This window comes from Mastigoproctus giganteus, chromosome 9 (genome assembly GCF_048544385.1).
Source record: "Mastigoproctus giganteus isolate SK-2022 chromosome 9, ASM4854438v1, whole genome shotgun sequence".
In the NCBI taxonomy this organism is placed as follows: domain Eukaryota; kingdom Metazoa; phylum Arthropoda; class Arachnida; order Uropygi; family Thelyphonidae; genus Mastigoproctus; species Mastigoproctus giganteus.
Window position 1 is genome coordinate 133,082,980 of NC_143583.1, and position 27,741 is coordinate 133,110,720.

Consider the following 27,741-nt stretch of genomic DNA (forward strand, 5'->3'; position numbering starts at 1 on the left):
TATTGGGCAAATGACTGTGATGACTTATGAACAGCTACATAGACAGATAAAATAGGCCAACAGGTTGTCATCACCTCACTCAGTAGCAAAATAATTCCGGATTTTATGGAGGACAGTTTTTTATACCAGCATATTAGAGAGGTAATAAGAGAAAGCAATATTGTTGATCTGATTATCTGCAGTGATTCATTATGTATTAAATATTTAAAATAAAGGTGCTTCTTCAAAGTATTCACTTCTTAAGCATTGGCCACAGTATATTGATATGGAATTTATTCACAGAACTGACTATTGTTATGGATAAGGGAAGGAATTTTGTTTTTGCAGAGATGATTACAGTGGTTTACGGAAAAGTGGCCCCCTGCATTTCGGCCCCCGGCACATTTTGCCCCCAGTAGATAATGAGTAGGCTACAGAAATGTAAATACTGTACAGTCAACTCTCGATAACTCAAATTTTTATTGAAGTCCCAGCCCTTTTAGTGGAGATTCCATGTTAAACTCTTTCGATTACTCGAACTGAACTTCAGATAACTCTAACTTTTCCGAACAAATTTTCAAAATGACATTTGTGCACAAATTGTCACGTAGCTTTTAAACTAATTTCTCCCCTTTTGTATGTCTTCAGGGTTCTCTTTCCATTGTGAAAGGATTAACTGGAACTGTTAATCCTTTCACAATGGAAAGAATACATACTCGACCAAGAGGGCGATAGTCACGTGGTTAGTTAGTGACGGATGTGGGGGAGGGAACAGTGACTAAGACTAAGATTTGCCAAAGATTTCTTGTAATCTGCCTTTGGCTGCCTAACCTCCTTTGTGACTTGATTACAGACTAGCTTTTATCTGCCATAGGCTTCTGTGTTGCGTGATAATTTATATGCATCCCATGCATTTTTCTTCTCTGCCACGAGCCTCATTAATTCATCTGACCTCCATTGAGGGCTGAACCTTACAGTATTTCTTAGTTACCCTTGATAATAGTAACATCTTTAATTAAAACCCACATCAGTACACTGTGATCACTGTCACCTAGTGGTTCCTTTATCTGTAAATTCTTAATGCATGAATAATCACTACTGATAATAAGATCAAGAGTATTACTCCCCCTGGTTGCCCCTCGAACATGTTGCTGTAAAAAGCAATCCTCCAATAAATCCACAAAAGTCTTGCTATAGCGTGCGAGTGACCAACCCACAAGTTCTAGTCAATATCTGGAAAAATTAAAATCCCCCATTACAAGACATTTCGATTTACTGACCCACTCTATTTCTCTGCACAACTGTTCATTTTACTCATTGGAGCCATTGGGTTTTTCTGGGGTTGCTGTGCCCTAGGTACAAGACCATACATTTTGTTGCATTAAAACATAGCTGTCACTTTTCTGGCCATACCCAAAGTCTAAATGGCACTGGAAAAGCTCTTTTTATGCTATCATTAACTACTATGCTGTTTTTAACAGTACACCCTCTATCTATTTTTCAATGGCATTTAAGAAAATCAAAACAAAAAGTGATCCTAGTGCTGATGCTTGGGAAACTCCACTTCTTATGTTAGCCTAATGTGAAGAGTAGCCATTAATCACAACCCTCTGCCTACTGCCCTGCAACCACTCTATGCATGATCCATCTAAGGATTGTCCCTGTGATTTGAGTATGTTCAGCTTATAGAGTAACCTTTCATGTGGAATTGAGTCAGATGCTTTGCTGAAATCCAAGTAAACAATGTTAAAATTATTTCCTTCATCCAGCTCATGAATGACTCTGCCAAAGTAGTTAACCATGTTGATTAAATATGATTTTCTCATATATATTGATTGAATATGATTGATTGAGGGTTAATTAAATATGATTTTCCCTGCATATATTTCAGAATTTTATTTCTGTCTAAATGATCCCATATTGCATTTTTGATCAGTGCTTTGATGATTTTCCCTACCAACCACTGAAGTCAGACTGACCGGTCAATATTACTTACTTCACTCTTAGGATCACATTTATGTATTGGTGATACATTCCCACTTATTCAGTTCAAGGGAAAAACATCTGAGTCTAGTAATGATCTCATGATTAACCTTAGTGGCTCAATGCACTCCCTTGCTGCTTCCCTCAAAATTACTGGGTGTATGCCAACAACTCCAGGAGCCTTACTTGCCTTAGTGCTCAAAAGTTTTTTTTATTAAATAATTTGAAATTTCACCATTGCTAATTTTATGCTTTCTAACTTCATTCATACAGTTTCTTCTCACCATGAAGAGGTTCTTTCTTTTGTAAATATCAATGCAAAGCACCTGTTCAATTCATCTGCAGCATCAGCAAGGTTATCTATAACTTTCCTTCATCCATTATACAAAGGTCCAAACTTATTCCCTCTTTTCTTCTTAGTATTTGTATACATATAAACCTCCTTGCCCGTGTTCTTTGCTCTCTTAGCCAGTGATTTCTCATAATCTGCCTTTGTCAACCTAACATTTCTGTGGTACCATTGCAGATCAATTTGTAGCTGTTATAGGCTTTGGTACTTTTTTATTGCTCTAACTTTTCCATTCTGTCTTTTTCTGCTTTTTTAAACTGGCTAGCTTATTATTTGTCCATCTCGGCATCCCCGTTGTGCCGTATTTTCTTTTTGGTATATATGCATTCAAGGCTTTTGTGACTATAGCTTTAAATGCATACAATATTTCTAATGTATTCATGCTGTGTGAGTTTTCTCCCCAGTTGATAGAGGCCACATAGCACCTTAAACTGTTGATCATAATCTCCTTTCCTGAAAATTAACACTTTTACCTACAATAACTGATACCTCTATTCTAAACATTTAATTTATAACTTTGTGATCACTCCCTGCTAATGGTTCCTATGATGTCATCTGGTTCATGAATGATCTATTTTAGGATATTCTTGTCCCTAGCACTTTCCCTGATATGCTGATACTAATAACAATCATCTGATTGATTTAAAAATTTTGTTCCCTGTGATGAATTTCCTTCTCATTTACTCCAATGAATTAGGTGTAAATTTAAATCCCCCATAATAAGATATTCACACTCCTCATCCATCCCATTTATGTAGAGGCTTGGCTCTTGTCACATAATTTTTGTAGTTATCTGGTCTATAGATTATTCCTACTCTCATTATACCTTTACTCTTCCACCTAACTTGCCTCACAAAGATTCTATGCTAGCATGCATTGCCTCTGAATCTGGGAAGATTTTTGTTGCACTAGGGTAGCTTTTGAAGAAGCATGACCCACCAGCCTTTCTGTCTTCCTTATCCTTTATATGCTATAGTGATGCATTTCACTATAGCATATAAATACATTTTATATGCTATTCTATAAAATATATTTTATATGTTGTCCTAACCAAGATTTCAAATTCATTCATTTCATTGACTAGTACTCCTGACGTTACTGAAAGCACAGTTAAGACTAAGTGTTATGTAGTTTACTATGCTTGCAACCTTTTGAAGTTATTTAAGCTTGTTTTCCTAGCATTAGCTTTCTGCTCATAAGAGACATTGCCCTCAGAACATCTTGCCAATATCAGCTGTTGTGGTAATAATCTTGTGGCCTTATACCCTCCAACTAGCATTTCCCTGAACCACTAAGGTAATCTCAATAATACTGGCAAAAAAAAAAAAAAACCTTGAACCACCTTTGTTCAAATATATCCTGTCACTATAAAATAGATTCCTTTATCCTACAAGTATGGACCACACTGATAATAATTTCATTCCAAAAGTCTTGCAGAGTCCCTCAAGCCTTGAGTTAATCCATTAGGCTCTCAGAATATTTTTCCTCCTATTGTGCCTAGAAAGAATTGCAGATGCATATACATTCTGACCTAACCATGGCAGTTTTTCATATGGTTCTATATTTATGTAACAAATCATCAAATCATGTGTGCTTAATGTAATTAGGTCCCACATGAATAATAATTCTCTCTTTAAAAGCTGACAATCTGCTGGTGATATATCATTAATTGTAGCCCTAGGCAGACACCCCTGGTTCCACCTAATTATAAAAAATGTTTCTTGTTTCCTTGACATGAAACCACCTATTGAAACTAGATCCTTTTGAACCAGAGCAGCATGCACTGATTTTTCTATTCTGAGGCCAAATCTGGGGTCCATCACATAATAGTTAACAAGTTAATTTTGATTCCTTGGTGAGCTTTCAGTTACATTTGTCTCTAGATAGACTCAGATTCTTCTAGTAACGTGCCTAGTTTTAATTTGAGATCAGTGCATACATTACACTCCCTCTCCCCCCACTCAGTATCACAGGTATACTCTTCTGACCCCAAGATTGTGGTATGAATGCCCAATCTAGTTCTTGCTTACTGCACTGGCAGTCCACTTCACACCTTATTCCAGGCCCCTAGGAGCGGTTTTCGTAAATGAAAAAAAGAACTATGCTTTATTTTGATAACTGAAAAACCCTCAGAAGTCAGGAGCTGAATATATGAACAATTCTTGACTGCTTTGACCAGATTTCAGAATATATTAATTTGTTATTAAAAATATTCAAATAAAATCTAAATAACTTCAATTAAACATATAATAAAATATTATAAAATGTTTAAAATATACTAAATTAAAGCATTAAAAATATAATGCAATAGAATCTAAAAACACAGGAGTTCTTGGCATCTGTATGTTGTCTTTACAAACTGTAAAATTTGGAAAGAATTTTGAGCATATATGCATAAAAAAAAATCTAAAAGTATCATATAGATAGAAGAGAGGAAGGAAAGAAGTAATTGCCGACTGTCCTCAGGCTAGTGTACCTAGTCTGGGGACAGCCAAGTGTTAACATCACTTGGCTGGAGGTCGTAGTTTGTTGTTTCTTACCAGGAACCTGCACAGTGTTAATATTGTAACAGTGCAAAATTCTGGCAATACCCTGAGATATCCCTGGGTAAAAAGCGATGCAAACTACAACAGAAGTTCAGTTAGAGTCCAACGTAGGAGTGTGTGATTGGGAAAAAATCAACATTCGTATGTTTCTGGGTTAAAATAGCTTCCGGTAATTTAACTTATCTTGAGGGAAGTCACAGTCTCTGGAAGGACATTTCTGACTATTTATTCATGTCTTTCTGTTTCGAGTTTTAATGTGACCATGCCCTGTCCATGAATGTGTGAATAGTGTACCATCAGTCAGAACAGCCTTAGCCATGCAGGCTGGAATCATGTTCACACAGGACACATGTACTTATGTACCCTTTCACTTAACCGCTTTTAAACCAGAAACACACAAATATTGATTTTTCCCCCATCACACACTCCTATTGTTAACTCAGACTGGGTTTACAGTTTTGCTGGCATACCTTTCTACCCAGGGTTATCTCAGGGTATTGCTAGGATTTTGTGCTATTACAATATTAGCCTGGCAAGTTCCTGGTAAGAAACTGCAGACTGTGTATCTCCCTTTAAATACCCTTATATCTTATGTGCAAAGTGGAGTAGGTAATAGTATACCATCTAGAGACTGCAATGTAAGCTGTATTGGTGAAGCCATTTGTCATCTATAGCACTGCTTGAAAGGCCAATTATATCCTTTGAGAATTTGATTTTGACCAATCAATGATAGCCATGCACTACTGGCAGGAGGAACACGACCTCTTGTTATGAATTCAAATTATCGATAGTACATGAAGTTTCAAGGTCTGTTGCTGGTTGGAATGTGCCCACATATGCAACATTAGATACACTTTGAATGGAAATGATGGCATGTGAATAGATCTCACTTTGAGCCTGTAGTACTGCATGAGTTGGATGGTTTGCCTCCGTAGTCTTCTCTTCCCCATTCCTACCTGCCCACTTTCTTTCCCTTCTTTCAAGTAATTCATGAGTGGTTTAAAATAATACTAACCTCAGACAATTATGAATTACTTCTCTCCTCTCCTTTCCTTCCCCTTCTCCTTTCTCTCTTTCTTCTTCGTTTTTATTCTGTGCAACACGTCTACTTTTTTTTCATGTTACAGATAAGAAAGCTGTGGGGTTTTTTTTTTCAGTTTTTAGAATTTATTTAATTATATATTTTTAATTTCTTGTTCAATTAAACATGAAATATTTTATTACATGTTTAATTGAATTTTTGTATATTTTTAATAACAAATAAATATATGTTTTATATTAATTCTGAATATTTCTAGTTATTATTATGGAATGACAACAGTGTGAGCATTTATTCTCATTTTGTTTTAGATGTTAATGATTTGAATGTTCAATTATATGGCACTTTGTCTTTCAGCAGAGATAGATGCTAACGATCCCTTTCATGTCTGAATATATACTTTTAATGGAAAAGACACCATCCATCTGATGCAGTGTGGCAGAATTGCTATTTTCTCCAATCTTCACCCCTGCTAGTACTCAAGTTACTTGTGCACTGCATTTTTGAACAGACAAAATGAGCTGTGATTTTTGTAATGACTTCAGTCATGTTGTTCAGCTGGCAAGTGATGTCACTCACCCTGTTTAGTTAAAATTGTACAATTTTGTTCAGTCATCTTTCAGTCAGTTCTTGAAATTTCAGTGCCGTAAAATTTAGTGTATTGTGTTACTTCTGAAGTTAACAAGTTATTTTATTTTGGTTATATTAATAGAGTATTTATTTGTTTTATAGCTAGTGATGTTAAAGACAGACAGTTTTGGGTAAATCAAATCAGGACTGTGGCAGAGTATCATACACAGACCATTGCAGAGGTAGATATTGACTGTAATTAGAAGTGATTTATGTGTTTTATATTACTGCACCCTGTGTTTTTTTTTTTTTTTTTTTAGGTATAGGTTGAAATCCCATCATTCACCGGAGGACCTTTCTAGTTGTTTATATACAGTTGCTTTCAGTAAGGAAAGGCATAGGTTTTTCTTTTATTGATTTTAGTATCCCTTTCTGTGAAGGAGTTTAGAGGGATAACCAACATGTAGTGCTATAAAACTTATAGTAAAAGGAGACCTGGCCCAGCCATAAGGATGGATCATTCTGGAAAAATTCATAGCTAACGATACCCCGTAATGTGTCATGTTGGCTACTGTCTTCCTATCTGTTCTATGAAAATATGTGTTTTTTGAGGTCTTGGAATTTCTTTTAAAACTTTGAATTTTCAAAACAGATTTCAGAAACTCAGATATCATCAGATTTAGCATGTCTTAAAGCACTCGTGGTATAAGTTTTTTCTTCATCCATTAAGAGATTAAGGAATAATTTGTGTTATAAGTTTATATAAATCTATGGCATACAAGAGCACTGTGCCCATAGACTTTGCATCAGTGTGGTATTCCTGACGTTTTAGGGTTGCTGCACAAATTACTGCTCCTTCTATGAGTGGAGAAGGGTCCCACCCTTGTGTATCATTTTTGTTTGAGCTTCCCAGTAATATCATTATTTCCCACTTTTACCCACCCATTCCCAAGCTAGAGCCATGTTTATAATTGTTCTCTGCCACCTTGCTTTTCCTTTGTTGAATTTGACCAATGACTTCATCTCAGCAAACATTTGTCAGAGGACAATAAAACAGTTGGCCAACAATTGGACAATGAAACAGGAGGACAATAAAACATTCATCTTGGGGTACCTGATATCTTTTCCCACACCCATGTGCTTTCTTCCTGCTATTTACTGTTATTTCTGCAAGTTCCAACCTACTCATTGTTCTTGTGTATTCATCCCATGAGGAATGTGCACAGAACAGGAGAAACTGCTTCTACAGGGATGGGATACACTTAAATAGAAAGGGTGCAAGAATATTTGCTGATGCTATCGAGGCAGAGTTAATGGGTTGGAAAAATGCTATCTTGGGGGGGGGGGGGATACACGGACTAATAGATTAACAGTAGCCGCTGGCAGAGGTAAAAGTGATTCTTGCACTACTTCTATTGAAATGCAATTGAGCAGCAGTCTGGAAAGCAAGGCATTGGGGATTTCCAGGACTGCTGGGAGTCATAGTGGAACAAGTAAATACATGGGCTGTGTTAGGATAACTAAGAGTAGAAACAAGTGCATGTATACTTGCATGTACACCAGTGCTAGGAGTATACAGGAAACCCTTGATTAATGCGGTTTTAATTAGTGCGCAAAATTTTTTTGATACTATCCCCTTAATATATGCGTTGTCAAATTTGATTAGTGCACTGTTTTTTTCTAGCGGTGCTTGACAACTCACAACGGCGCCTGAAGCGGCAAATACGTGACACACACTCACCAGGGTCTTCTAACTTAAATGAATGGGAATCGACTCCAAAACGCTCGACAGCAGCACCCCACACCACTCTGAAACTGAAATTTGCTCTGGTAACTCATATTCTTTTATTATTAATATTAAACTTCTTTAATATTACGATATTAAAGAAGCAGTTGAGAACATACACAAATCGTGGGAAGAAATGACGAACAGCTGCATGAGAGCAGTCTGGCAGAATCTTTTGCCTGAATACGCAAATGATTTTTGCGGTTTCATTAATCCTGTCAACAAAGTTATTGATGAAATTACTACAATTGGAAAAGACCTCGGCTTTGAGGAAGTAGATTCAGAAAACGTTAGAGAATTATTGGAATCACATTCAAAAGACTTAAGTAACGACGATCTTCTTGAAATTGAGCATCAATATGCATACGAGGAAGAAGACGAAAATGAAGCAGAAGAAAAGCAATTTGCTCCCAAAGAAATTTCATTCAAAAAACTTGAACTATTTAATACACTTTAAAAAGCAAAAGAACTCATACTAGAGATTGATCCAGATGCAGAGAGAAGCATGAACATTCATCGAGGGTTAGATAAGCAAATTGATTGTTATTGCAAAATCATGGAGGAAAGGAAGAAAGCTACCACTGTTCAATTGAAGTTAGATAAGTTTTTATGCAAAAAATAAAATTTAAATCATACTATCTTTTTTTAAAATTTATTTCTTAATAATTTAAGAACTATGCAGTGCATTATAGGTATGTATTGAGTAAGAAAAAATATGTTTTTGCAATTTCATAATTTTCAAGGATTCATTATAATTATTCCCATTGTTTCTTAAGTTTGATTAGTGCAGTTTTAATATGTGTGATATATTTCAAGGATTCATTAACCGCACTAATCAAGGGTTTCCTGTAGTTAATAAATTCGATGAGCTTGAAGTGCTAGTCAAAACATCAAAGGCATATCAGCAGCATGTTCGGGATGCAACTAGAGGGAGTAATACTCTTGATCTGATTATCAGTAGTGTTTCTTCATGCATCAAGAATCTGCAGATAAAAGAACCACTAGGTGGCAGTGATCACAGTGTGCTGAAGTGGGATTTACTCAAAGAGATAACTACCATCAGGGGTAAAGGGAAGGGTTTTTGCTTTCGTAAAGGTGACTGTGGTGGTCTGAGACAGTATTTAAATTCTATATGGTGGGACCAACTGATGATGTTACCAACAGCAAATTCAAAATGGGAAGCGTTCAAAAGATTAATCTTGGAAGCTACTAGGCTTTTCATACCAACAAAGAAATATTGTTCAAGATTTAGGTCTAAATGGATGTCAGATGAACTAATTAGACATGTGACAGAGAATAAAAATGCATGGGATACATAAAAATTAACATGTGACACTGAAGCCTATGATAGATATAAGCTTGTCTGTAACCCAGTTACAAAGGTGGTTAGGAAGGCGAAGGCAGATTATGAGAAATCTTTGGCAAAGGATGCAAAGAAAATAGCAAAGAGTTCTTATATGAACTCTAGAAGGAAGGGGATGAATCAGATTGGTCCACTTGATATCAATGGTTCAACTGTTGATGATCCTGCTCAGGTAGCTAACAAACTAAATGAATATTTTGCATCTACATTCACACATGAGGAGTTATTCAGGAGGGGACTGCCAGAGGTGTATTAAACTCTGTCAGTAAGCTAGATAATCTTGTAATAACTGAGAGTAAAGTGGAGGAGAAATTGTTGAAGAGAAACATAAGAAAGGCACCTGGGGTGGATGGAATCTATCAGAGTTATATTAAAGGAGGTGGCAAAGGAAGTAAGCAAACCCTTAGCCATAATTATGAGAGCTTCCCTGGACTCAGGGAAGGTACCCATGGACAGGAGATGTGCAAATGTGACCCCAATCCACCAAGGAGGATCAAAGGGAGACACAGGTAATTACAGACCTGTTAGTTTAACTTCTGTTCCAGGTAAATTAATGGAGGCACTGGTTAAAGAAGCATTGCAGGATCATCTAGACAAGACTTCAGTTATAGCTCGGACACAGCATGGGTTTGTTAAGGGGAAGTCTTGTCTGACTAATTTCATTGGATACTATGATTTAGTCACAAAGGAACTGGATGCAAAGAATAACTTTGATATTATATATTTCGATTTTAGAAAGGCCTTTGATACTGTTGCGCATGGAGGACTGCTGCACAAATTGGAGCAGTGTGGAATTGGAGGCAAATTGCTGCTATGGATAAAGGGACGGTTGAGTTAGAGCAGACAGAGAGTGGTAATCAATGGACACTGTTCTTCGTGGACTAATGTTATTAATGGAGTCCCTCAGAGTTCAGTGTTGGGTCCATTGTTGTTTTCTGTATTTATAAATGATGTTGATGATGTTATATCAGGCTTAATGTCCAATTTTGCAGATGATACGAAGGTTGGCAGGGTTGTTAATGACACTAATGACAATCAAAAGAAGTGCATCCAGTTGATATAGATGAACAGTGTATTGTTGAGTCAGTTTGGTGTGACATAAGCACTGCAAAAGCAAAAATAAGAGTAGGAGTGTGTTATAGGCCTAATGACTTGAATGAGTACAATGAACAATTGTACAGGGAAATAGAGTGGGCTAGTAAATCGGAATGCCTTATAATGGGGGATTTTAACTTCCCAGATATTGACTGGAACTTGTGGGTTGGTCACTCACACACTAGTCAGACGTTTGTGGATTTATTGGATGATTGTTTTTTGCAGCAGCATGTTCGAGAGGCAACCAGAGAAAGTAATACTCTTGATCTGGTTATCAGCAGTGATCATTCATGTATTAGGAATTTGCAGATAAAAGAACCACTAGGTGGCAGTGATCACAGTGTACTGACGTGGGATTTACTTAAAGATTTAATTACCATCAGGGGTAAAGGAAAGGGTTTTTGCTTCCGTAAAGGCGAGTACAGTGGTCTCCGACAGTTTTTGAATTCTGTACAGTGGGATCAACTGGAGATGTTACCAACAGTAAATTCTAAGTGGGAAGCATTCAAGGAATTAATCGTGGAAGCTACTAAAAGGTTCATACCTATTAAGAAATATTATTCAAGGTTTAGGCCTAAATGGTTGTCAAATGAACTAATGAGACTCGTAACAGAGAAGAAAAATGCATGGGATGCATATAAATTATCAAGCGACTCAGAAGCCTATGGCAGATATAAGCTAGTCTGTAATCAAATGACAAAGGAGGTTAGGCAGGCGAAGGCAGATTACGAGAAATCCTTGGCAAAAGATGCTAAGAAAAACAGCAAGGATTTCTTTACTTATATAAACTCTAAAAGGAAGGGGATGAATCTGATTGGCCCACTGGACATCGATGGTTCGACTGTTGATGATCCTGCTCAGATAGCAAACAAACTGAATGAGTATTTTGCATCAACATTCACACGTGAGGAATTGTTAAGGTTTGAAAATGACAGAAGGTTATCAAATTGTAGCAGGATACTTAATGATTTTGTAATAGCTGACAGCAAAGTGGAGGAGAAATTGTCGAAGTTAAACGTAAGAAAAGCACCTGGGGTGGATGGGATCTATCCAGTTATATTAAAGGAGGCGGCAAAGCAACTAAGCAAACCCTTAGCCATAATTATGAGAGCGTCCTTGGACTCAGGGGAGGTTCCCACGGACTGGAGATGTGCAAATGTATCCCCAATTCACAAAGGGGGATCGAAGGGTGACACGAGTAATTACAGACCAGTTAGTTTAACTTCTGTTCCTGGTAAAATAATGGAGTCACTGGTTAAAGATGCATTGCAGGATCATCTAGACAAGACTGCAGCGATAATTCAGACACAGCATGGGTTTGTTAAGGGAAAGTCTTGTCTGACAAATTTGATAGGATATTATGATGTGGTTACAAAGGAACTGGATGCAAAAAATAATTTTGATATCATATATTTGGATTTCAGGAAAGCTTTTGACACTGTTGCGCATGGAAGACTATTGTACAAATTGGAGCAGAATGGTATTAAGGGTAGGTTGCTACAATGGATAAAAGGATGGTTAAGTGGGAGAAGACAGAGGGTGGTAATCAATGGGTGCTGCTCTTCTTGGACTAATGTTATTAGTGGGGTCCCACAGGGTTCGGTGTTAGGTCCACTGTTGTTTTGTATTTTTATCAATGATATTGATGAAGGTATATCAGGCTTAATGTCGAAGTTTGCAGATGATACAAAGGTTGGCAGGGTTGTTAATGACAGTAATGGCAGTGTGCTACTGCAACAGGATCTGGATAATTTGGGCAGATGGGCTAAGAAGTGGCAACTGAAGTTTAACCTTGACAAATGCAAAGTACTGCATATGGGTAGAAGTAACCCCAGAGAAACGTACCAACTGTGTGGTACTACACTTAAGGTGGTAGAAAATGAAAGAGACCTGGGAGTAATTGTGCAGGCAGATATGAAGTTTTCTGAGCAATGCAGACAGGCTGCCAGGGCAGGTCATGGGGTTTTGTCAATGATATATAGGAATTTTGCTAGCAGGGAAAAGGTGATTATCCCTCTGTATAAGGCAATGGTCAGGCCACGCCTTGAGTACTGCGTACAGGTCTGGAGGCCTCATTTTAGGAAGGATGTAGATTTACTTGAGCGTGTACAGAGAAGGACAACAAGATTGGTGAGGGGAATGAAGGGATCCTCTTATCAAGAGAGGCTTAAATTCTGCAAATCGCAGTGGCTGGAGACTAGGCACCTGCGCGGTGATCTGATTGAGGTTTATAAGGCCTTGAATGGGTTGAGCACGCTGAATTCTGATGGGATCCTTCCACTTGTTCAGATTACGAACCTAAGGGGGCATAAATTCAAATTAAGAAAGGACAGATGTAGATTAGATGTGCGGAAATTTGCCTTTAGCCAGCGGGTGGTTAATTGCTGGAACAAACTTCCATCTGTCGTTGTGGAAGTTGATAGGTTGAATAAATTTAAGGAGGAACTGGACAGGGATTTGGAGGGAATGGTGTGATTTTTTTTTTTTTTTTTTTGGCTGATGCTGCATAAGCTCATACACTTGCTTTCTTGCATCACATGCCACTACTACTACTACTACTACTACTACTAATACACTGCTGCAACAGGATCTAGAAAAGTTGAGCAGATTGGCTGAGAGGTGGCAAATGAATTATAATATTGACAAATGTAAAGTACTACATATGGGAAGTAGTAATCACAGAGTAACGTATCAACTCTGTGGTACCACACTGACAGTGGTAGAGAATGTTAAGGACCTAGGGGTCCTTATCATTCTCTACTAAATAGTGGGGTAATTTTGCAGGCAGATTTGAAGTTTTCTGAGCAGTGCAGATGATCTGCAAGAGTATCTTGGGAAGAGTGTCTGCAAGAGTATTATGGTGTCTTGTCAATGATATACAGGAATGTTTCTAGCAGGGATAAGGAGGTGATTATCTCCCTGTATAAGGCAATGGTCAGGCCACACCTTGAGTACTGTATACAGGTCTGGAGGCCTCATTTTAAGAAGGATGTAGAGCTGTTGGAACGAGTTCAGAGAAGGGCAACAAGATTAGTGAACAGAACAAAGAGTTGCTCTTACGAAGAAAGCTTAAATTTGCATATTACAATGTCTGGAGACTAGGCACCTGCGAGGTGATCTGATTGAGATGTATAAAGCCTTGAATGGTTTGAGCTTGCTCAATGCTGATGGGATTGTTCCTCTTGCTCAGAATAATTGCCTGAGAGGGCATAAATTCAAATTGAGGAATGACAGTTGTAGGATTGATGTGTGGAAGTTTGACTTTAGCCACCAGGTGGTTGATTGCTGGAACAAACTTCCATCTGTCATTGTAGAAGTTGATAGCTTAAATAGAATCAAGGCAGAACTTGAGAAACATTTGGAGCGAGGGGATGGGTGAAATAAGGTGTTTTTTTTTTTTTTTTGGATGATGCTATATAAGCTTGCTTTTTTGCATCATGTGCCCTTGCTAATGCTAACTTTTGATTGTCAACAAAACAGGACAATTCTGGTGTTGTCAGACTTGACTCTCTGAATCGAACTAAAATACACCTGTGTTGTAGACTTTACAACACTTCAGTTCGAGTGTGGCCATTATGGTGACTCTGGTCGCTTGTTCAAGAATTGTCCTGTTAAGGATCATCTTTTGAGATGTGCTAATTGTAAGAACATCAATAAACCTTCTGTTCTATTCTATCCACAATGTTGCCTGTCCAGTTTACCAATGAGCAGTTGCTAAAAAACAAGACTAACTGTGGATCAGACCAAACAATAATCAGTATAGGTTGAAATTTGCACAGTTTAATGCACAAAAGGCTATTTCAGTTGCCAATCAGCTGCACCATCTTGAAGAACAGGATATTGTTGTACTCCTGCAAGAGCCTTGCCACAGTAAGGCTCTTACAGAATGACATCAATTCATATTTTATAGTATAAAATTAGGTATCCTGAGACTTTACTGTGGTAAGGTCTCAGGATACCTAATTTCATACCAGAAAATAAAAACCGTGGTCCCTCCTGTTTTGTGGCCATCGTCATCATCATCAGGAACCCGGACATTGTTGTCACTTGTATCCTCTCTCTTTATACTCCACACATGGCTACAGCTACTTTGGAAGGCAACTTCAGATACAGTTATTCTGCAGTTAGTTATTAAGTTTCAGATACAGTCTCAGTTATTACTGCCTGCATCCAGTATGCTCATGATATAGAACCTCATGTTGAAGAGATTGAGTGTACACTTGTCCTTCTTGTGGGCACGTGGATCCTTATTGCCCTTGACAAAAATGTCTACTCATTTGCTTGGTTTCAGCCCCTCAGATTCCACAGGATGTATTCTGGAGGTTCTAATAGATTCATGTGCCTTTTAGATTAAGAATGAACCTGATCAACCTTTTTTCTTAATCCTCTACCATCAATGAGACAAACATTGATCTCACCCTCATTACACCTTCCCTCAGCAACGTTATTTCCAACTGGCACATCCACGAATGTGCCGCTACTAGCGATTCACCTTATCTCCTTTGACCCTTCAAGAAACAATCCTTATATCTTGGGAACTAACAATGACATGATCAGATATGCAATAAAGCATGTCTACCTGTGTACTTGAGCATTATCAACTTGTGAGTGGACAATAAAAACAGATTACATTCAGATCCTCTTATGTGCTTCCAATGCTTCTATGAGGAAGCACTGGCATCCCACAAATAGTATTCTTTGGTGGATGCAGAAGATTGCCACACAGTTCTCATGCCTTTAAAAAGGCATGAAAGGCTCTGCAGAAAAAAGGACTGTCCCACAGCATCTGGTGGACACCCTTCTTGGCCACTTCAAGGCATTGTGTAGACAGTATACTAATCTGATCAACCATGAAGAGCAAAATGTTTGGATGGTCCAAAAGGAAAGGAACAGCATCCCCCTAGGGCGTTATTCATAGGATCGCCCACAATAAGGTAGCAAGACCTCTACTTCTGATATCATTGATTCTGTAATGATACAGAATTCTCTTGTAACTACTACCTGAGCTGATATACCATTGAGATCCTTGACACTCTAGTCATTCGAGATCATCTAGACCTTAACCAAAGAAGTATCACCAATCTGAATGCCAGTTACTTTTGCTCAATTGTGGATGAAGACTTCTCTCATGCTGATATTGATAACGGCATCTCCAAAATCAAACCCGATAAAGCCCCAGGCCTAGACTTTATTGACAATGAAGCTGTTCACTGTCTGTGTTTTGCTAATCCTTCCTGTCGTTGAGATGGTATCTTCCCACCAGATGGAAACATTCCACCATTTGCATTATCCCAAAGAACAGTGTAAATCTTTCATAGCTTTCTAAATTCTACCCTCCGACTGCCCTGCTTTCCAGGGTCACCTCCATAGCCAGGTGGGCAGGAGCAGCAGTACGTAGCACACGCTTCTTGATTAGACCGGGGTTCGAGCTCGTGACCACCAAATATGGAGGATGCGGAAAGGTCAGGGAATGACCACTGCATATCCCTGGAGCAATATGGCCTTAGTTGCTAATGCTCCTAAAAACCAAATAACAAACAAACAACAAGCCCTACTTTCCATCTTGAACAAAGCTTTTGAGCAGCTTCTGCTTGTGACACCAAACAGATGAATGCCTAAACCCAATATGGATTCAAGCCAGGTTGCTCTACCATAGATGCTCTTTTAAACATTTCACATACTGTTATATCATTGCAATCTGCTTATGTGGTTGCCATCTTTGTCAACTTTGATCAGAGTGTCGGCCATTTTTAAAAGATGAGACTGTTATGACTGCTTGTTTCAGGACTAACTGGCCTCTGGTGACATGTAGACCAAACAGTTGTAAAGGACTTGTTTGACGTGAACTGCTTTATGTTATATAAATCGGTTTCCAATGTTGTAATATAGATAAAGCTATACCAGGGAACCTTGTTAAAAAACACAAGTTTGTTCTGCTATGAGAATTAAGCATTAATCAATTAAGTATTGCATTTTCCATGCAGTTTAAATCCTGATAGCATGGTGAAAATGAATTTTGCTTACAGGAAACATTAAACAAAACAGTGAATCAGAAATGCCAAGAAGCAAAGCTATATATTGACGTATGGTAATATGAAAAGAATTTTTTGTTAATTGAAATTTATATATTAGTATTAGTAATGACCACATGGTGCAAGGAAGCCTAAGGCTTATGCTGCACCAGCCAGAAAAAAAAAAAAAATAAATAAATAAAAATAATAATACTAAAATAAAATAATAAGAATAAATGAACAAATAATGAGAATAAAAACAAATTAATAATAAGAATAAAAAAAACAATAATAATAATAATAAGAAGAAGAAAATTAAAAAAAAATATATATTAATAATTAATAAGAGAAAAGGAAATGGACAACCTATGCATTTAGGTAATTATCCAGCTGACCTTTGAATTTTCCTAGACTGTCACCCTCTACCACCCATGTAGGTAACTTATTCCAGTAATTTATAACTCACTGGCCAAAATAAAACGTCCTGCAATCCAGTCTAAACAACTCTCCCCGTAACTTGAAATTATGGCCCCTTGTTCTAGAATCATTTATAACCATGAAAATTTCGTCCTTATTCATTTTGCTTAACACCTCAATCAATTCTCTTCTAAGGTGCCAAGTTTCCAAGCTCTGCAATCCACATATTCGAAGTCTTTCCTCATATAGACATCCTTTTTCCTATCTTGCCAGGCGAGTTACCCGTCTTTGGACCCTTTCAAGAAGAACAATATCTTTCTTTAGGTGTGGTGTCCATACTTGAACACAGTACAGTCTGTCCTCGTATAGCACGATAGTTGCGTTCCTAGAAATCCTCGTGCAATGCAAAATCGTGCAATATAAACAACAGGCGCTATGGGAAAAGTAGGGTTAGGTGCCGACCACTCAAGATTGAACACACATTTGGAACCAAAACATTACCAAACACAATAAATAATCGGGTAATTTTAATCGTTATAAAATACTTACGTATTTTATAACGATTAAAATACGTAATAAAAATAATATTATATTATAATAAAGTATTTTTAGTATTTTTTAATACTAAAAAAGTATTTTTTACGAATAAAATACGTATTTTATTCGTAAAAAATTTATTATATTAAATAAAATAGTCGTAATAAAATACTTACGTATTTTATAATACGTAAGTATAAATTATAATACGTAAGTCGTAATAAAATATTGCTAATTCTTTTGCTTCTATCGTAAGCAAACTTGCTTTTTGTTTGATTTTCTATCCAAACAGATGACAGCCGTTCCATCTCTTCCAATTCTTTGTGTCTTGATCTAATGGATTTTAATTACACTTTGAGTTGTTCCCGCTATGAAAGTTGTTTTTATTTTCTCCGCATTCTTTGAATTCTCGGCGTTGCCTCATTTAGGTCTGTAGCACGTGCAATATCACATGGTCTTTCATTTCGCTCAAAGCGTTTCACAATTTCGTATTTTGGTTAAAGTTTACAAACGGGTACGGACACCTACCTTGAATGTTCGGTGGGCGTGGTCTGCCTGACGCCGTGTTTGACAGGCGTTGCTTCTCCGAAGAGGTCACGTGATATTTATGACGTCACTTCCGATCATGTGACTTATGACGTATTTGGTCATGTGACATATGTGCGTGTGGAGGCTGCCGAGACTGTGCATTGCCGTAGTACGTAGTAAGCTGGTCACATGACATCAATGGCGTTATGCCCGCGCTTTTCTTTGAACTCACTCAGCAACCGGCAGTCTCACAGAATGTACATCAATGGCGCTATTCCCTGCTGCTTTCCTCGGATGTCGGCAACAGCAGTCTGAGAGAATGCGGGCATCCACTTGTACACATGCGAAGTAGCGCTAAAATGAATGCATTTTTAACACCGGCTGCCTGCGTGCTTGCCACACACACACACATGACCACAGAACTGGCTAAACTTTCGAAATCTAGTCACGTGTGTTACACGTCATACACTGGTCATGTGACATGCCGTTACTTACTCCGATCTCGGCGACAACCAGTGAGAACATCCGTACCCACTTCTAAACCTTCGTACAATGCCACGCAAGTGCTCTACAGTGAATGCCGTCTTTCCCCTGACTGCCAGCCGGCATGCCACGCATTCGGTGGCGCTCAAAGGGAAAACACATTAAAGAGAATACTTATGATGAAAAAAAAAACGAATATTTACCGAAGCAGTACACTCTTGTGAAATTTTCGGTTTTTTTTTTAACTAAAATTATTGAATTCGTGTTTTGCGTAAACAGATATGGCCCTAAAAAGCGCAGTATGAAGAAAATTTTGAAAATTTCAACGTCTTGCAAAGCATATAAAAATTAATCTTTTGCAAGGGGGGGCGGGAATTTTATTCCACCGGAGGTCAAACAAACGAATCCGGAGAAATCCGATTTTCTATTTTTACCGCTTAAAACTATTCATAGCCACATGATCTGACAAAATTTCAAGGAAAAATTCTGTCGCTCTCGCGCAGTGTCGACTCCAGGAGGATAAGATGACAGGGGGGTGAGTTTCATATTAGGTGGATTTCATTCCCCCTGCCAAAAAATAGCAATTTTTCTTTTAATTTGGCAACATTGCATTATCAGAAATATAAACAAACAATGCGATCCATACATATGCAAAGATGAATAAGATTATAATATTACTGTACTTAAAACGTTTGATTTTGTGCGAATTTTAATATTGAACTGTGATTGTTGTTTTCCAACATTCTATGATAACTATATAAATTTTTTCCTTATTTTTTGGTAACATTTCCATATGTTATTAATGTATACACATGTACGGTATATCCACAGAACTGGCCAAAGTCTCGCAAGCTGGTCACGTGGGAGAAACGTCATACACATAGACTGCTCATGTGACAAGCCGTTGCTTTCTCCGATCTCGGCAACAAGCAGGGAAAATATGTGTACCCACTGCTACACCTTCGTAGAATGCTACCTAACTGCTCTGCAGTGAACGCTGGCTTTCCACTGACTTCCAACCCCGGCATGGCACGCATTCGGTGGCGCTGAAAGGGAAACACATCCTAAAAAGAGCAGTGTGAAGAAATTTTCAATTAAAATTTTAAAATATATATATGGCGAAATTTTCAACGACATCGTGGAACCGTTGGATCAAACAAAGTTTCAAGGAAAAATTCTTTAGCTCACCACGCAGTGTCGAATCCAGGAGGAGAGATAACTGGGGGTGAGTTTCGTTTCCGGTAGATTATATTCCTCCCACCCGGTGAAAAATAGCGATTTTAATATGGCAACATTACATTATCAGAAATATCAATAAATAATGTAATTGATACATATGCAAAGACGAATAAGATTGTTATAGTACGGGGTCGGCACACCCAGGGTCCTGAGCTGGAGATCATCATTCTTCTCTTACTTGATGATTCTATTCGACTTCTGACCCTGTGTCTGTCTGTTTCTTTCACTCTCAGGGTTTTGGCTGGTGCAGCAAAAGCCTCAGGCTTCCTTGCACCATATGGCTATTAATAATAATAAAAAACGTTTCATTATAATTAGTATGAATTCGTGCGAATTTTATTCTGTGATTTCGGTATTATTAAACTATGATTATTGTTTTCTCTTATTATAATTAATAGTCATAAATATACAGAGTTCTCCCCTACGTTGTAAATATATACACATGTATATCCGCAGAACTGACTAAAGTTCCGCAAGCTGGTCATGTGACATGCCAGTGCTCTCCTTGAATATTGGCGAAAAGCAGGGAGAATGAATACAGTGTACCCACTTCTACACCTTCGTAGAATACTACGCAAGTGCTCTGCAGTGAATGCCGTATTTCCATTGACTGCCTGCCAGCGTGGCTCGCATTCTGTGGCGCTGAAAGGAAGACACATCAAAGAAAATACTTACGATAAAAACACATCAAAAATCCACGGAAGGGATACCCGCTTGTAAAAATGAACATTCGCAAGATAAAAAAAAATCCACAGGAGAGGTACACGCTTGTGAAAATTATTTTCTTCGTTTTTTTCTTGGCCGAAAAGCTATGCATAATCACTGCAGCTTAAAAAACTTTATTGACGGATGTACACGTCAAGGGGCGGTGAATATATCTCCTGTTCTAGAAATAATGATTCAAAATGATGAAATTTTTTTTAAAGAGGAGTATTTACATTTGTAATGATAATAAAAAAGCCTGCAAGTAATTTTTGGTGGTAATTTTTTACCGCCAGAAAGTGAGATTCAAGGTGACGTGATCAGTTAGACCTCCAGCTGTCATGCAGTCCCATACTCAATCTATCCATGTCCTCTTTGGTATTCTCCTCCCTCTTCCAGAATTGCCTTTGCATGTGTGGTTTCTTGCATCCGTTTTACACGTCGATACCATTTTAAACGCTTTATTTCGATAGAGGCAATGATATCCATATCCTTTTCCTTCTTTAATTTCGGGGGGGGGGGGGTAATAAGCGAAGCAGCAAAGAAATTGATCTATTATTTAGTTTAAAATTATATAGCGAAAAAATACCACTTTTCTTCCAAGTGCATTTGAAAAAAAGAAAGATTTAAATAATTGCACATGCAACAGTATATTCAATTTTTCTTAACTATAGAATACTGAACTTAAAACCGGGGCCTGTTTCCTTTGATTACATAATAAATGGGATATTTTTTCCTGTTACCGAATCTCACTCCCGGTCATGCCCCTGGACCCAACGCTAATCTCAAGAAAGTTACCCCATCCGTTTTATACCTATTCTCATACTCCTAAAATGGTACCCCATCGTTAAACATAATATTGTGTATGTTATCAGCAGATTATACTTAAAATATTTTTCTAATATATTATTTTTTTATTATATTTTATATACTTTTCATTTATTTATTTATTATTATTTTTTTTTTCGAACAGCGTCACTTTTAAATAAATAAACAACATTTAAATAAATAAATAAAAAAACTTCGGTTGCAAGTAATTTAGAAATACGATTCTTACTGATCTCGGCGACAAGCACAGAAAGATAGAGAATGGTATCCTCTTCTATACCTTCGTACAATTCTAGGGAAGTGGCGCTACACTGAATGCCGTCTTTCCACCGACTGCATGTAGCCTAGTTGAAGAAATAAACTTCTTTTCCCTCCCTTACCTTGCATTGCTTCCTTTTTCTGTACCGCTACCTTGTTATTTATTATTATTATTATTATTTTTTTTTTTTTTTACATACTTTCGACTTAAACACACTGCGTTCTTACATACTTTCTACTCAATCTATTAAACTAAATACACTGCGTTTGCGTTCTTGCATAGTATCGACTCAATTTATTAATCTAAACACACTGCGTTGGGGCTACCTTACTCATGTTTCTGGAGGTTAATTTTTTTTATTTTTTTATTATTATATCTATTTCATTTTAATAGCTTCTCCATCAGCATGAGTTTGCGTAGAAACAGTGTTTGGTACATGATCAGGTGTAGCCCCCTGATGAAATATCTGATCTATGTATTTATTATTTAAATTTTTATTTTTGAATTTAACTTTATAATTTTTATCTCTATTACCCTCTCCTCCCTTCTCCTCTTTTTCTTTCAGCTTTTGTACATATGATTAGCCTGTTAATTCGGCATTATTTCAGACTTAATTCTACTTAATCATTGATTTTTTTTTTTTTTTTTTTAGGTTCTTAAACATTCTTTCTCTTATTTTCTTCAACTAGGCTAGGCATTTTGTGTTTAATTACTTCTCCATCTATATTTACTTTTCTTCTATATACCTATTATATAAAATAATAGGTATATTATTTTATTATTTCCACTGACTGCCTGCCGGCGTGGCTGGCATTCTGGGGCGCTAAAAGGAAAACGCATCGAAATCCACGGAGGGTATACACTCTGGTAAAAATTAATATTCTTAAGATAAAAGCAAAAATTCTTAAGATAAAATCACACTACGCATCGGACGGACGGGATAACATATTCCCGAGATTTAAAAAACACCAATACGAAGGGGTTACAGCATTAGGGGAGCCGTTATTAAAAAAAGGTTGAAACCACCAGGTTATATTATGCAAAATAGAAGGAATGCCTTCTATTTTGTACTCCTTCCTTGTATTTTACCTTTTTTCTTAGTGCACATCGAAAATGCACGGACAGGATACCCGCTTCTAAAAATTAACATTCGTAAGATGAAAACACATACTTGCATTAAAAATATATATATAAAATATCTAGGGAAATTTTGAAAATCCTTTTAATTTTTACAGTGTATTTTTATGTATGTTGTTAGTTGATGTGAATTTTTTAATCCTGAAATTTATTGAATTCCTGTTTTGTGACGGACGGGGTGGGTGGGGGGGAGTGAGTTTCATCTTAGGTGGATTTCATTCCCCTCCACGGCCAAAAAAACAAAGCAACATTTATTTTGATATTGGAATATTGCATTATCAGAAATGTTAATAAACAATGCGATGATCCATACATATGCAAAGATGAATAAAAAAAGATCGTAATAGTACTGAACTTAAACGTTTCATTCTAATTAGTACGCTTTTTAATCTGTGATATAGCTTTCCTACGTTCTCTTATAATTATATAATTTTTTCCTCTGTTTTTTTTTTACTTTTACGTATGTTTTTAATGTATACACATGAACAGTATATCCACAGAACTGGCCAAAGTTTCGAAAGCTAGTCACGTGGTGTCAACGTCACACACATACACTGATCATGTGACATGCCGTTACTTACTCCGATCTCGGCGACAAGCAGGGAGAATATGCGTACCCACTGCTACACCTTCGTACAATGCCACGCAAGTGCTCTACAGTGAATGCCGTCTTTCCACTGACTGCCAGCCGGCATGGCACGCATTAGGTGGCGCAAAGGAAAGCGCACCAAAAATCCACCGAAGGGATATGTCTGTCATATTTCTAATTAAATTTTTTTGGGTTTCATCATGTTACTTATGTTTAACAGATATCAAGTGAAATGTTTTCTCTTTAATACAGAAGTGTTGTTAATTCTTTTTTTTTTTTTTTTTTCCTCTCAGCTGTTAAAAAAAGTAAGAAAATGATAAACCCACTAACTTTCATTTTCCCTCGAAATTCGTGGAGGCGATGTTCCTTCGGTTTTTTTCTTTTTAAAATGATTTCCCCAAAGTGTTTCCTCTCTGGTGATTTTATAACCGACAGAGCATGTATAACAGACTACAACCTTTTTTAAGTTTAATCGCAGCCGAAACACATGATCTGGCGGAGGCTCATTCGATCCTCCTTATTCATTCTGTAAAGGGTATCATCTTCCTAGTAAAGAACTTTTTCCTTACATCCTTTTCTTGACCTAAAAAGAGGGGTAAGTAAGTAAGAGAAAAGGGAAAAAATAAGCACATTGGGTTTATTTCCGTAAATGCTCCATTAAAATTATTGAGAATTATTCTAAACAAGAAAAAACAACTTCTATAGCTCATAAAATAAGAACATGCCGATTCGGCTGAGAAAATACGTTTACAGAGAAATCGTTCGAGTAGATACTACTTTCTATGATATCACTGAAATTTACGCAAGCTGTGCGAAAGCAAATTTATGAAACAAAACAGGCCAAATCATGTGACCGTTGCATTCGATCAATTATTAGCATTATTCTCTTCCTAAAGATATACTGGCTAAACTGAACAGAGAGAAAAATTCTTACCCGAAAAAGACAAGGCTGATGATTTTCGCCTCATCTTCGCTGGAGGTAATCTTGCAGGTGGTCCTACTGGAAAAAAAACGCATCAAATTTAAACCGCGTTAACTGCTTATTTCAATTCCCAAACTCTATTTCTTATTTCAATTCCCAAAAACATTAAGAAGAATAAATTTCAATTAAAAAAATAATTCCAATTTTTCGGGTTTTACATGTTTGCCTAAAATTTATTTTTAGCGAAGGTATTCCCAAATGTTATGCCATATTTTCTTAATGTAAAATTTAAAAAACTTTCTCAAGATTAAAACATACCAATATGAAGGGATTACAGTAAGCAAAATAGAAACAATACACGTACCTCAATTCGCCGGCCGTTCATCCTTTTCATATGGTGGGTAAATGGTCCTTATGGCCTGTAAGAAATCTTTTGTTATATTTTTACTTTTGCTGTGTCTCCTTCGCCACATGTATTCGGCCAAATACCCGTTGAATTGATTTTCGGCTTGCCGGCGGGGCACCTGCCTCTTGATGGCACTCCACGAACCCTCAATACTGTTGGTGTTTTCTCCAGTTTCAGGGTCGCTGAAATGCATCGAGTGGTTCACTGTGAAATGCCGAAAACCTTCGTCCTCTAGGCAATCATAGGCCTTCCAACAATCTGAGACTATGGTAGTGCCAGGCAAAATGAAAGGCCTAATGACGTCTAGGAGGACTTCCTTACTCCTATTTTCGACGACCCTGAAAAAACACCGTACAGACCCACGTTCCACACCGCCAAACACCCATTTGCCATGTACACGTTTACCTCGATTATATTTCCTTTTTCCAAATTTACTTTCATCTATTTCGACTACAACTCCTACACCCCCAATCATGCCACTTTCTCGCACGCACACATCAATGCAAACTTCCCGGCAAAAGCTCCTCCAATCGGCAATCGTTTTTGAACTTACTCCTAATTCATTTTTTATGAATGAAACAGGCGTCTTTTGCACCCAAAAATAGGTCAAAAGAAGCACCTGGTTCATTCGTAGCTTACTTTGGGAAAACCAAGTCCCCTTCCTTATAGATCTTTTGACATAATGCCCATGCAACCCTTCCTTTCGACACTTCCATTCGTATCCATCTTCTCTATCCTTTCGCTCACTTAATTCCATCTCGCTTCCACACTTTGGGCATTCATACCGGGAGGAGATCAAGCCTACACTCACACACCATTCAATCAATTTCAATTGCCCACTGTTATTCAACTCCCAAAAAAAACACGTATTCAATCTCACCTGAGGATTCATGGCGTGCGTGTACTTTCTATCAGCAAAAACTGAAACAATCACGTTTGTGAAGGGAAAAGCAGATTGCTTGCCAAAGGAGTGATACCCAGCAACGAAAGAAATACAGGAAAAAGTGAGAATTATATAGAGATCTGCTGATTGGTTTTCATTGGCTAACAGTTTCCGCCCTTTTTGCTGCCCCCAAAATAAGGTTAATATCTTTTGTCTTGGGAATATTTCACCCCTTCCCGTTCCCAGTGCATCTGCAAGTCTTAATTTCAATTTCTTCACAGAAAGGTCACCCGTATTCGCTCTCTGATTGCTTGTCGCCGATATCCGGGGGGAAGCAGCGGCTTGGCTGCACAGATGTCACGTGACCACCTTGCGATCGTGAGAATATGTCACCCCTCTGTGTGTTACCCCATCCTTTCGACACCTTTTTTGGACTTTAATATTAATATCTGTGTTGAATCAAAATGGTTTTTTTTTTAATTTTAATTTAATGTTTACACGCATGTATACGTTACAGAGAAATCTGTATATTTTTGAATATATATATATATATATTCAATATTTATATATAAATGTTGATTCAATATATATATATATTCAATATTTATATATAAATGTATATTCAATATATCCTATATTCAATATTTATATATAAATGTATATTCAATATATCCTATATTCAAAGAATATTTCGTATATTCAAAGTCACAAGGCCCCCCTCTCTCTCTCTCTCTCTCTCTCTCTCTCTCTCTCTATCTAATCTTCGAGAATTACGTTGTGTGGCTCTTACTTTATTAAGTTTTGCCACCCGAATTCTTTCACCTCCTCTGAGGGATGCTCATTTTCAGATGAGCACGAGCTAATTTGCATTTTTCTGAATTTGCAAGCTTTACTCATAACTTCCCGCAACAGTGCAATTAGCTCATCGGTGTGTTATGGACATAGCTGACAATAAAAAGTGCAGAGAGTTGCACTTTTCTACCTTAGATTTTGACCACCAATGAGTGCTTATTATCTGTTCTGTATTATTTCTATCGATTATATTGAAATTAACAATTACTATTTTTCGCCGGGGAAGGCGAAATTTAATTCTACCGCGGATTGATACTCACGAATCCAGAAAAAATATCCCATATTTCTTTTTTCCCCTCTCAGATCTATATTTAATTGTATATATAGTTTCTCGCAAAACTATATAAAACCATTTGATCTTACATAATTTCGAGGAAAGGTGGGTTCTTTTGCTCTCATAAATTGTTGAATCCACGGGGGGGGGGGGATTTAACTGCGGACGAGTTTCGTCTCCGCAGACTTATATTTCTCCTCCCCGTTCCAGGCGAAAAATGGTAATTTTTATTTTACCATTGCAACATTGCATAATCATAAAAATCAATACACGATCTGACTGATACGTATGCAAAGAAAAAGCGAAGGTTGAATTTGATTATAAGAGTACGGTACTTAAACGTTCGATTATAATTTGTATGATTTTTTTTTGAGAATTTTAATGTGTGATTTTGATTTTATTCAACAACTGTGATTATTGTTTTCTCATTTTCTCTTATAGTAATATTCATAAATATACACAGTTGTGTGTAATATGTACGTACTGTATGTTGTTAATATATATTTAGACCACAGGACTAAAGTTTTGCTTTCTGGGCACGTAGTGTCACACGTGTTACACATAAGCTGGTCATATGATATGTGCTTTTCCGTACTCTCTTCTCAGATCTTTTTGCTTTCTTGCATCAAATGCCTCTACTAATGCTAATGCTAATCTCGGCGACAAGCAGGGTATCCTCTTCTATATACCTTCGTTAGAACGTTATTGGAAGTGCTCTACAGGGGATGCCGTCTTTACACTTACTGCCTGCTGGCATGGTATGCATTCAGTGGCGCTTAAAGGAAAACACATCAATCACAGAATACTTAGTATAAAACCACATCGAAAATACACGGAAGGGATACCCGCTTGTAAAAATTAACATTCTTAATTAAGATTTTAAATAGAGAAACACAAAAATTCTTAAGATTAAATAAAACACTAACGCATCGGACGGACGGTAAAACGTATTCCCAAGATGAAA

General features: G+C 37.2%; 1 protein-coding gene across 1 annotated transcript in view; it reads left to right on the forward strand.

Moving 5' to 3' along the window:
- LOC150080748 (oxysterol-binding protein-related protein 11-like) overlaps window positions 1-27,741 on the forward strand; it is a 147,557-nt gene that overhangs the window by 30,840 nt on the left and 88,976 nt on the right. Inside the window, exon 5 of the mRNA XM_090380806.1 lies at window positions 6,629-6,708. Within this exon, the coding sequence (XP_090236932.1) occupies window positions 6,629-6,708 (80 nt within the window). The remainder of the gene's footprint in view (window positions 1-6,628; window positions 6,709-27,741) is intronic.